Raw genomic sequence first — 11,017 nt, forward strand, 5'->3', positions numbered from 1 at the left:
GCTGCCCTAGTTCTGTTTCATCAGTCTGCCGCCAGAAATAGTCCTGATTTCTTGGAAATTTCTTACCGTTCGGGTGTGGGTTAAAGTGGTGCCTCGTGGGAGTTCAGCTGGGGAGGCTGAGCCCACCTGGCTTCAGGGCATGGCCAGAGGAACCCCAGACCTTCCCCTCTCCATCCTGCTGCCCTGGGCAGCACATTGCCAGGGAAAAGCATATCCCGTGCCTGACACCATCTGTGGGTCAGGGGCTTCAGGGCCTGCTGGGCTGGGGCAGCAGCGGGGCTGGCATGGGGCTGCATCCCTGGGGAGCTCACGCAGCATCTCTCCCCACAGCTGGATCCACAGGCTGTGCAGACGAAGAACTGGCACATGGACGTGATTGAGATGAACGGGGTAAGCGGGGTTGCGGGGACATCCCTTAATTTGATAGCAGCCCCTTCCCCAGGGCTGTGCTGTGGCCTCGTGCAATGCAGAGGTGATGGGCCCAGGGCTGGGCTCTGGGACTCACCCCCTGTCTCTCACAGATCAAGGTTGAGTTCTCCATGAAGTTCACGAGCAGAGACATGAGCCTGAAGAGGACCCCGTCCAAAAAGCAGACCGGTGTCTTTGGGGTCAAAATCAGCGTCGTGACAAAGTACGTGCAGAACTGGGGGGAGACTGATCTGTTCTGGTCCCTGTGGGTGTGGGGCTGGGGGACTCAGGGGACCTGCTCTGTCCATGCACCATGTCCCTTTGCTCCCACCGACACTGGAGAGCTTGGCTTTTGCTCCCTGCTGGGGTCTTGCCTGTTCCTTTGCCAGTCCCATCCTTCCCGGCATGCCCATCCTGCCCCTGGCTCGGGGTTTGCAGGGCTGAGCTGACTGCCACACGATCTGGGAATCTCTGCTCATGGCTTTGCTTTCCGAGCCAGGCGTGAGCGCTCCAAGGTGCCTTACATCGTGCGCCAGTGCATAGAGGAGGTGGAGAAGAGGGGCATCGAAGAGGTTGGCATCTACAGGATCTCCGGCGTTGCCACAGACATCCAGGCGTTGAAAGCTGTCTTTGATGCCAGTGAGTGTCCTGGGGGACAGCTGTCCTTCCCATCACATTGCTCTGGGAGGTTTTGCAGGCGCTGAGAGCCCCCCAGCCTCCTGCCCGGCAAGCGCAGGGTCTGGATATTGCACTGCGCATGTGCAGAATGTGCTGGTGTGCCCAGGAAGGGGCTGGGGGCGAGGAGGAGGGTGTAGGGGAAAGCAAATGCCCAGAGGTCCCAGCCTTGTTTGTGCCTTGGTGCTGCTGAGCTGCCGCACGCCTGGCTGGCTCCTGGGAGACACTGAGTCAGGGAAACGTTGCAAATGGATTTGCAAATTGTTCCGCGTCCCATTGCCCAGCCAGGCGGGAACTGCTTGGCTCTTCCCAGCCCCAGCCCGGCTAAATGAGGCTGTGGACCGGGTGGTGCTGTGCCTGCCCTCTGTCCGGCGGCCTTGCTGGACAGCTGGGATGATGCGGGGGGGGTCTCCTGGGGAAGGAGGCGCAGGAGGTTTCACATGTGGGTGCTGTCTGGACAGATAACAAGGATATCCTGGTCATGCTGAGTGATATGGACATCAATGCCATCGCTGGCACACTGAAGCTGTATTTCCGTGAGCTGCCGGAGCCCCTTCTCACTGACAGACTCTACCCCGCCTTCATGGAGGGGATCGGTAAGGGCTTGGGGATGGGGAGGGGGTTGGTGCCCAAGCATGGCTCTGTTTAGCATGGCCTCCTTTGGGATGGGAGACTCACAAGGGTCTTTTCCCATCTTGATCCTGGCTGTCCTTGCCAGCTCCAGGCCATCTTGGTGCTCATGGTGCTGCTCTGCGGGGCGCAGGCAGAGCCCTGTGCGTCAGGGCTGGCTGCTTGTGCAGGGAGGTCTGGCCACGGTGGGTCCTGCTGCTGCATAAGATGTCACCAGCCTCTGTCCTGAGCCCTCTCCCTCCTTGTCTCCAGCCCTCTCGGATCCTGCTGCCAAGGAGAACTGCATGATGCACCTTCTCCGCTCGCTGCCTGACCCCAACCTCATCACCTTCCTCTTCCTGCTGGAGCACTTGAAAAGGTAACGGCTCAGCTTGGCCAGCCCCGTGGAGCAAGCGGCGGCTCCCGGGGGGTTGCCCGGCACAGGCGGGAGGTGCAGTATGAGTCTGCCCCACTGCTTTGCCATGGGGACGGGAAGTGAGTGGAATTAGAGCTGCTGTCTGATTCCTGTGGTGCCTGTGTGTCTGTGGGCTGATCCCAAACTGGAGGCAGATGGTGCTGTGCTGGTGCGGAGCAGGGCTCCAGGTGGCAGCCGGGGCCAGCAACGGCAGCTCAGTGTTGGGCAGGTGGCAGTGACCCTTTCCCATCCCCACGTGTCCCACCTGCCCCATCTCTCCAGGCTCTGACATGTGTTCAGGGGTCCTCACCCCGGTTCAGGCTGGGACCTGGCACGCCATGAGTCCCTTTGGTTGAAGTTGGTGTTGGCTTCCCACGGTTCCTCTCCGTGGGCCCTGTGAGATGCTGGAGGGATCGGGGAGCTGGGCTGTCCCACAGAGCAGCCACTGGCCAGTGTGACAGTGGGGACCGCGCAGCGCGAGGCCGCTCACGCAGGTCAGCTCTGCAGGGAGCACACGTGCCCTGGCAAGATGAGGCTCTTGGCTGCTGCAGACAGTGTGCAGCTGGTTGGATGAGCTCTCCGCAGGGAGCAGCTGGACTCAGTGCAGGATTGGGAATCAGCTGGGAGCTGTGCAGTGTCCCCTTTAGTGTCCCTTCCCACCAATCCAGCAGTAGCCCCTGCAAAACAAGGTGCAGTAATCCCTGTAACCTGTCTGCAGTGGGTGGCCAAGACCCAGAGACAGTCAGCTTCGTGAACACATCCCAGAGTTGCAGGTGACCCCCCATCCTGCTCATCCCAGGGCGAGTGCAGCAGTGTGTGGTTTGCCAGGCTTTATCCTGGCCCAGATGAAGCCTATCCGAGCCTGGGGATGGGCAGTTCTGGGGCTCACTGGGGCCCCAAAATCTGTGGAGGACATGGGGCTGTAGGCAGGACGGTGGTGCAGCATGCAGAGCCTGGCCAAGCTGGCCAGGAGTTTGGGACCGGGGCTTGTGGCTCATGTTACTTGCATCATGAAGTGGTTTGGTTGTTTTATTTTTTTCTCTCTGGTTTGGCTAAAATCAAACAGAAAAAGTGATTGATGCTGGGAGGTGGGGAAGGAAAAATCCATTTCCATCCTGAGAACCGGGCACAGCCAGTTCCCACATCTGCTCCCCTGGCCAGGGCTCAACCGGGCAGCCTGTGGGGGCACGGCTGCCTCCTAACATGGCAATGTTGCGGCCCCGGTTCCCTCGGTGCGGGTTGGCTGGGGTCCTTGGGGGCAGCGGCTGCGGGGAGGCATGGGCTGCTGCCGAGGTCCCCGTACCCTGCCGAGGCTTGGGAAGGGTGGAGGCTGTGCAGCACATAAGCAAGCAAGGGCTTGGTCGCTGCCACATCACTCCCGGGGCTCCGGGCCAGGCTCCGGCGGCTCCAGCGGAGGCCGTGAAGGGGGCAGAGCTCCCTGCCCTGCACCTGGGTTTGCCGGGGGCTGTGAAGGGCGCTGGGAAGTTGGATGTGTCCCACTTAGGCTGGGAGAAGGGAGATCAGCACTCGCCCTCCCCGCATCGCCCCATGGCTGCCCCTCTCCGGAAGAACAGCATTAGGGGCTCACGCACCCTCTCTGCTCGTACCCCACAGGGTAGCTGAAAAGGAGCCCATCAACAAGATGTCTCTCCACAACCTAGCCACGGTCTTTGGGCCGACACTGCTGAGACCCTCAGAGGGAGAGAGCAAGGGACACCTCACCCTGGCCTCTGACATCTGGTCCCACGATGTGATGGCCCAGGTAAGAGCCATGCTGGCAGCGTGGGGCTGCAGCCCATGCCAGCACCCTTGGAGTGGGGAGCAGAGGGGTTTACCTGCCCCACTGGGTAGATCTGTCACTGTTTGCTGGACGTGGCTTCACAGGGATAAGCTGGGATGTGGCAGCTCTGCCCCTTTTTGGCCTAACCCCATTTGCCTGCTACAGGTCCAGGTCCTTCTCTACTACCTGCAGCATCCTCCCATCTCCTTCACTGAGCTGAAACGCAACACACTTTACTTCTCCACGGACGTGTAGCCTGCAGGGAGAAGGCACCAGCTGCAAACACTCCCAGCTCCCTGCTCGGGGGACACAGACTGGATCGCAGCCCCCCAGGGAGACCGGCCCGGACCCAGGACGGTGCCACCTGCAGCTCCTGTACAATCGCGTACCAGTGGCCCGGTCCCACCCCAGGCGCCGTGCCTCTCTGTAAAGTAGTCGTGTCTTATGTCCCTTCTTGTGTTCAAGAATTGGTTTTATGTATATTTGTTCAACAGAAGAGGTAGTGACTGACAAGGGCTGTGGACACAGGCTTCTCCCTTGGCTAGTTTTCTCCTGGACTCCTCTCTGCCCGCTCACTCCTACCAGGCACCCCTCGTCTCACCCAGCTCGAAGCCTGCAGCATCCCACGAGTGCCTGCTCCGCTGCCCGGCTCCCCTGCCCTCCGCCTGCATGTGCAGCACCGGCTCACTTCCAGAGGCTGGGAGCTCACGGGCTTCCCTCCCCGCTGACGGTGACGACCAGCTCTGCTTTGGCTTGTTGCCTGCGCAAACATTGGACCCCGTGCCTGGATCCTGCTCTGGCCGGAGCAAACCTGCGACCACGAGAACGGAGGAGCGGGATGCTGCTTCCTCTTCGCCACGTCTCTTCGGGGTCCTCTCAGGCCAGTCCCCTCTACAGCCCTTACGCTGTGCTTTGCCTGTGTGCGTGTAGCGTGGCGGTTACTTCCCTCGCTGTATCTCGCCCCTGAGTAGCGTTTTGGGGTAACCCATCACACAAGGCTGGAGCGAGAGGTGCTGTGCTGGTCTCGACCCACGGCAGGCTTGAGGGACGACAGCTCTGCCCCCTCCGCCACAGGCCGACCCCAGGTCTGCGCTCTGGCACTGAAGGGGTCCTGTCAGGGCACGCGGGTCCCCAGAATTTTCCCATCAAGCCCTGGCAGGGCAGGGAATGGGGTCTCTGCTGTTTCCGTACGCCCGTATCTCTGCTGTAGCACGGCACCCACAGGCGAGGTGCGCACGCCGTTACCCCGCCAGCGCTGCCGCAGGGCTTGCCGACGCTGGCTGCGCCCCGTGGCAGAGCCTGCCAACGCACCGGCCACGTTCCTGTCACGGCCACGAGAATGGGGAGCGTTTTGTTTCCCTCCTCGGCCTTCCCCACTGCCCTGGGCCCACGGCAACACGTGGCCCTGCCTCCCTGCCAGCCAGACTGATGGAGCTGAGCGCTGTCAGCCAGCCTGGAAACCAGCACAGGGGGGTGGGAGGAGGAAAGCCCTCCTGGGCCTCGCTACCAAAGGCACAAGTGCTTCGTTTGCTCCTTCTCACAAAGCAGTTGTTGCTGGGGTAGCCGTGCCCGGCCAGCTCAGGTCTGTTTTAGTTAAGTGGCTCCAGTTCTTGACCCCCAGGCTGATGGCTGGAGTTGTCACCCACGCCTGGCTCCCAGTGTGTCCCTCACCCTCCCACACTCACAGGTAGGTGCTGGTACCTGTTGGGACACGAACCCTTTCGCTCTGTGAGCCGAGTCCCGTGTTCTCGTGGGAAAAGCCCCCTCCCCAGTTGCATTGGCCCTGTGCTCTCCTGTGCCAAATGGAGATGGATGAGAAGTGACCAAGCGTGTCCCTGCTACCAGCGGCCTTGCCTTCACCCTCCTGACTAACAGACTGTTCCAGGTAGAGCCCGGCCGCCTGCCACCGACGCTCCAGGTATGTCCTAAGCCCACCTCCCCGGGGAAGGCAGCACCTGCCAGCCCCACACCAGCAAAGCAACTCAAGGAGGGGAGGTTTTTCAGTCCCCCTCCAAAGGGCTCACACTCCAGACCCTGCTCCTCTTGACTACCAGCTAAACAGAAGGGAAACAGCATTGCAGAATACAACCAGGCGTCTGTCTTGGCCCTGGACCTAGGAAGGAGGCCGAGGTTTAGATCTGACTGCACAACAGATCCCTGTGTGTGTGTGTCTGATTTTGTTACATGTGTCCAAGTCTCTGTCCACGATACTGTCATTCCAGATGGAGACTCTGTACAGCCAAATCCCCCCGCGCGACAGTGGCTGGAGGCCCGGTCCACAACAGGCTGCAGCCGTCCCCGTGACTGGCTTGTGCTTGTTCCTACAGGAAGGAAAGAGGAAGGGGGGTGGACTCTTGCAGCTACAGGTAGAATAGAACTGTTAATTAATATTTGACTTTCAAAAGTTGTTCAGGATATATTTTTGTTTGTGTTCTGTTTCAATTTCTGTAGATTATAAACTTTAAATGGCTGTAAACCATGTGAGGAGAAAAAAAAAAATGTTAATAAAAATGCAAAGCCCCAACATTTGCACAAAAGGAGCCCCGTGGTATTGCTGATCACTCACTGATCACCTTGGCATCGCAGCTGCTTCTCTTTCTGCCTGGAATCTTGCTAGCTGCACTTCAAGCTAGTGGTATAAGCACAGGCATTGTGCCAGACAATCTTTTAAGAGACATCTTATGGTCTGGGCTACATCCTTGCATTTCAGTACATTCTGGAGGGGGGAAAAAAAAACCCTGGACCGTCTGGAGCCAGCCTGTTTAATCAGCCCAGAATTACTCAAGCTTAAAACTCAGCTGACTTGCACAGCTTCTGGCCCGAGGATACTGAACAGGCACAGCAAGGGCCATCAGGCGATCTGGAAACCTCATCTGATAGATCACGTGGTGCAGTCTCCCCACTTCTTTCCACGTGGGAAAGGGAGACAACATGCCTCCAAAGTGACCGCCGTAACAGCCAAACCACCCTGCTGGTGTTGCTCTTCCAGGTAACCGAGCGCTGTCACCAAGCTGGGATGTCAAACTGTGGATGCAAAGGAGAGGAAGCGGGTGGGAGACCCTCTGTTAGGTGCGTGCACCGAATCTGAAATCCCGCTGCGTCCTAAGGATGAGGGTGGGTGGTTTTGCCCTTGCGGAGTGGCTCAATGAAGGTTAAAATCAGCCTAAACTATTCAAGAGTATAAAAATTACCCCCTGAGGTCTGAGAACAGAGCTTGGTTAGAGGAGCAAGAGGGCTAATACAAATGCAAATGGAAAAGGGAGCAGCTCCCTGAGCTAATGAACAGATGTCCTGCCTTCAGCACCAACGTTCTGCAGAAACAACACTTCACTTTCCCCAGCGCAACACCGGGGCACTTAGAGGTGGTACAGGGACGTGATGGGAAACAGACTGTGTGCTAAGTGAATGCCCAGTTATCTAACAGTGGTTTATTCTCACAATTCTCCTTTCTAGTCTCGCTATCAAACTGCTGGAACTAATGGTATGAGCCTGTGGCAGTTAAAGCAGTAGCAAGATTATTTGTACTCCCACAGCGAGGTTAAATCAGGCTAGCCAAGTGGCTACAGAGAATTATACTTCTGCAACAACCTCTTTTTTTTTTTCCCCCCCTTAAACTGTTTTGTTCATCTGCCAGTAACCACACAGTTCTAAGGCTAAGGATTCCTTGCTTTTCCCTTTAAGACATGGTAAAGCAATTTGGCTTTCATCTCTGTACTTGAAATAAGACAAGTTGTCCAGATGGTGGTTTGTCTTCAGCTGGTATTTTAAGAAAAGCCTGGAACAAACTATTTCTCCACAGGATCTTACCTCTCCCTAACAGAGCAGCAAGCTGCAAACTGGTAACTGTTAAACACCTGCAGGGTGTTCCAATACACAGTAACCTACATCTCCACCTTTCTTTTTGAAGACTGTCCTCCTGCCTCTTTTGATGCTAGCAACAGACTTAATCAAAATCAGACCCAAAGGATCGAAAAAGCTCAGAGTCCAGGCTTGTTTCTTGGAAACTGAGTGTCAGCTGATCCGTCCTGGAGATACTGCTCACTGCGTCTGGCTCCATCCTCGCATACTCCCGCAAGTCTGCCTGAAGCAGCACGCCAGGGCTCGGAGCCAGATTATTGTTAGTCATTCAGGAAAAGCAGCCAACGCCATCCAGCTTGCGTTGATCAGGACTCCAAAGGCAGTGGAAAGGTAAGCCCGATGGTTCTTCTGCCATGATGCAGGCTCTTCGCAGCAGCACTGGACCAAAAGGGAAACTTACTCCCAAGGGATGCCACTGTTACCGTAGATAGTAATCAATCGCAGCGGAGAAAGCGGCAAATCCACCACAGCCAATAACCCCTGCCTGCAAACCAGCTGCAACGCAAAAAGGGTGGGAAAGAGAAAAATTTCTTCCCTGTAACTAGCTTACGCTGCGCTGGCTTGATGAGCTTACACCTGCAGGATCCCGGCGGTCCGCTACCAGGGTCACACCGGCACTTCCATGGCCCAAGGTGAGGGAGGGAACTGGGCACACACTGCACTTAAACTACCATGGCCCTGCACGGACTGGCCCGGCGCTGCGCTGCTCTCTCCCCCGAGGGCTGGAAGACAAAATCCCAGTGCCCATCGCTGATTGCAGTGCGCTTTGATCCGAGTGCTGCAAGTGGCTTTTGCTGTTGGACAAGTGATGCATAGGAAGAGCAGCTGCAGCTTTGAAAGCTCTAAGAGGATTAGGTCCAGGACAGACCCAACTTAACAAGCTCAGTTAGAAGCACTTTCTTTTATGCACTGCGTACAGGTTTTTTTCTTAAGAAGAGGTGAGAGCAGTTTGATATTTCTGATGAGCAGAGAAGCTCTTTTCCTACATGGGGTTTTTCTCCAGATAGTGTTAGCACTCGGGGCTTTCTAAAGTCCCCATCAGTGCCTGCTGGAATCAAATCCCAGTCAGTGCTCCTGCACTGAAAAACTGGCTATTTGATTTGATATAGGAGGAGGGAAACATTTGCACACTGTGGAAATTATAATAGAGTTACTGCCAGTGAAACAGCATATATAAGTAGAGCTCTGTTAACACAAGAGCTGTAACTTCAGACAGTTGCTCGGTATGTATTTTTGGCTCCCTCCCCACGACATCACAGAAGTGTGTGGATAGCAAACACCATTTCCTGATTTTCCTTTCAAGTCACTTCTGTTGATTTTCCTCCAATCCCACTGTCCTGTACGACCAAGCCTTCCCTGCCCACACTTAATCTTTCCAGCTGACAGGAAGGTGGTAGAGAGAGCAATTCTGCCAGTCTGGGGTACACTCTCATGCTGACATCGCCATAACCCTGTGCAAGGAGATTGTAGTGTGTGCTCCCTTAAAAACATCACATGCTACGTATCCAGATTCGAGCCTTATCACAAAAATAGTTCATAGCAGGTGCTACCAACCTCTGAAGCCGATTGCTCCTCCTGTGATGCAGCCGCTAATAACGCTATTCTTCCAGTCTGACTTTCCACGGTACTGTGGAATTAAAAATCAGAGCCAACAAGTAAATACGGAATAAATGTGCACTATACAAATACAAAAAGAGATTAAATGACCTTCCAAGCCCTTTCTCAGCTGAGGATGTTCTTCCCCTCTATTCTCAGTAGATGGCCCCCTGCACTCTCAAACATAAGACTTGGCAGGGCCAGGAGAGGAGGAAGGAACAGGTCTCCTGGAGAGGTAAGACAAATCCATATGGTGCAATGCAGTGCTATGGCAAAGATTCTCAGGTGAGCCCCCAGAACACAGCCCTGTGCACTGGTGCCAGCACAGAGATTTTAAAGGCGGTATAACCATGAGTGCAACGCTGAGCCTGGCCATGCAGCCTGGTTCTCATCTCAGCAAGGCGAGAGTCATAGCACCCTGCTGGCAAAGATGTACTATTTCCATAGCCAAAGCATGCTAGTTTTTCACCAGTGCAGAGATCCTTTTGTCCTGCTCCATTGTGCAAGAAGATTTGCTTTTCTTCTAGATGAGTTAAAAAATAATTGTGTCTTTCAATTTCAGTCCAAAAATTCCTAACAGACTAATTTTCCTGTTTAAGAAAATGGATGATAGATTTATCACTGAGCTGCACAAGGTCATTTCTTGCTGTAGCAAGAAGAAAATAGGCTTGTTACTTAGGAACTTTCATCAAAGGATCCCTTTCTGCCTATGGAATTTTTAGAGGCTCAAATTACCATGTTGCAACTTGCAGTTCAATATTTTAAAGTAACAACAACTACTTGTAGCTAAGGTTTCAAAAAGTAACACCTACACTTGCCAGTGCATTCAGGACTTGAACTGAAAAGGACTTTGCTACTGCATGCTCTTCTGCTCATTCTGTCAGAGAATGGCAGTTCTGAAGACAGGTCTCAAAACTGAAAAGCTTTGATGGTCAAGAAAGAACAAACTAGCCTACGCTCTTGCCCTGTCACAAAGGGGATCCACATACTTACTTGGAACTAGTAATAGAGATTAACTGTACAAGAAAACATTTCATGGTGCTTAAAAAGTTATTACTCACAGATTCTACCAGGCATTCAGTGCAGGAGAACATGGCGCCCACAATGGCGAAGTTCTTTGCGTAGGATATGCCTCGCTGCCCCATATCTTTGAGGACCTCTTTTGCAGTTGGTGTGCGGTATGGATCCTTGGGATCAAACCCAGCGTTGGTGTCAATGCCAGCTGTGAAGACACCAAATGCACCTCCCAGGACGAATCCTGTAAAAGACAAAAAAAGTAAAGCAAAGCGTGGCTGGATGTGAGCAGCACGTTCCCCACAGGCACCAGAGCACCTCTGCTCCCGCTGTCTGTCAACGCTGCGGCGTGAAAGGGGCAGTGCAAGGGCACAAAGGGCCTGTCTCGATACCACAGACACTGTTGTTGACATCCTCCTTGCTGACAGTCTGTGCTCTGCGGAGGAAAAGCTGTGAGCTCCTCTTCCTTTGCAAGGGCAGGGAGACAGGGATCCCTCCACGGGATTTATGACAGGTACTGAAGGAGGCTCAGACTTAAGAAAATTAAACACGGGGGTCCCAGGTCGCTCCGCCCCTTTCCTGACATCACGGGGGACCCTCCTACTCCCTAACGACCCCCACAGCCTGACTACCGCTCCCCCTCAACGCCCCGTCCCCTCCGG

General features: G+C 55.0%; 2 protein-coding genes across 2 annotated transcripts; one reads left to right on the forward strand and one right to left on the reverse strand.

Moving 5' to 3' along the window:
* Positions 1–330: 330 nt before the first annotated feature.
* Positions 331–4,336, forward strand: LOC104507917 (active breakpoint cluster region-related protein-like; the record flags this gene model as incomplete). The annotated part of the gene is made up of 7 exons (XM_010149357.1): positions 331–390; positions 522–631; positions 908–1,047; positions 1,545–1,679; positions 1,966–2,071; positions 3,722–3,869; positions 4,053–4,336. Coding segments are annotated over 7 exons (789 nt in total), but the record flags the coding sequence as incomplete, so codon positions are not given.
* A 2,967-nt stretch (positions 4,337–7,303) lies between these two features.
* Positions 7,304–10,599, reverse strand: TIMM22 (translocase of inner mitochondrial membrane 22 homolog (yeast); the record flags this gene model as incomplete). The annotated part of the gene is made up of 3 exons (XM_010149368.1): positions 7,304–8,240; positions 9,300–9,372; positions 10,403–10,599. Coding segments are annotated over 3 exons (347 nt in total), but the record flags the coding sequence as incomplete, so codon positions are not given.
* Between the last annotated feature and the right edge of the window lie 418 nt (positions 10,600–11,017).

This window comes from Eurypyga helias, unplaced genomic scaffold (genome assembly GCF_000690775.1).
Source record: "Eurypyga helias isolate BGI_N326 unplaced genomic scaffold, ASM69077v1 scaffold25710, whole genome shotgun sequence".
NCBI classification, from domain to species: domain Eukaryota; kingdom Metazoa; phylum Chordata; class Aves; order Eurypygiformes; family Eurypygidae; genus Eurypyga; species Eurypyga helias.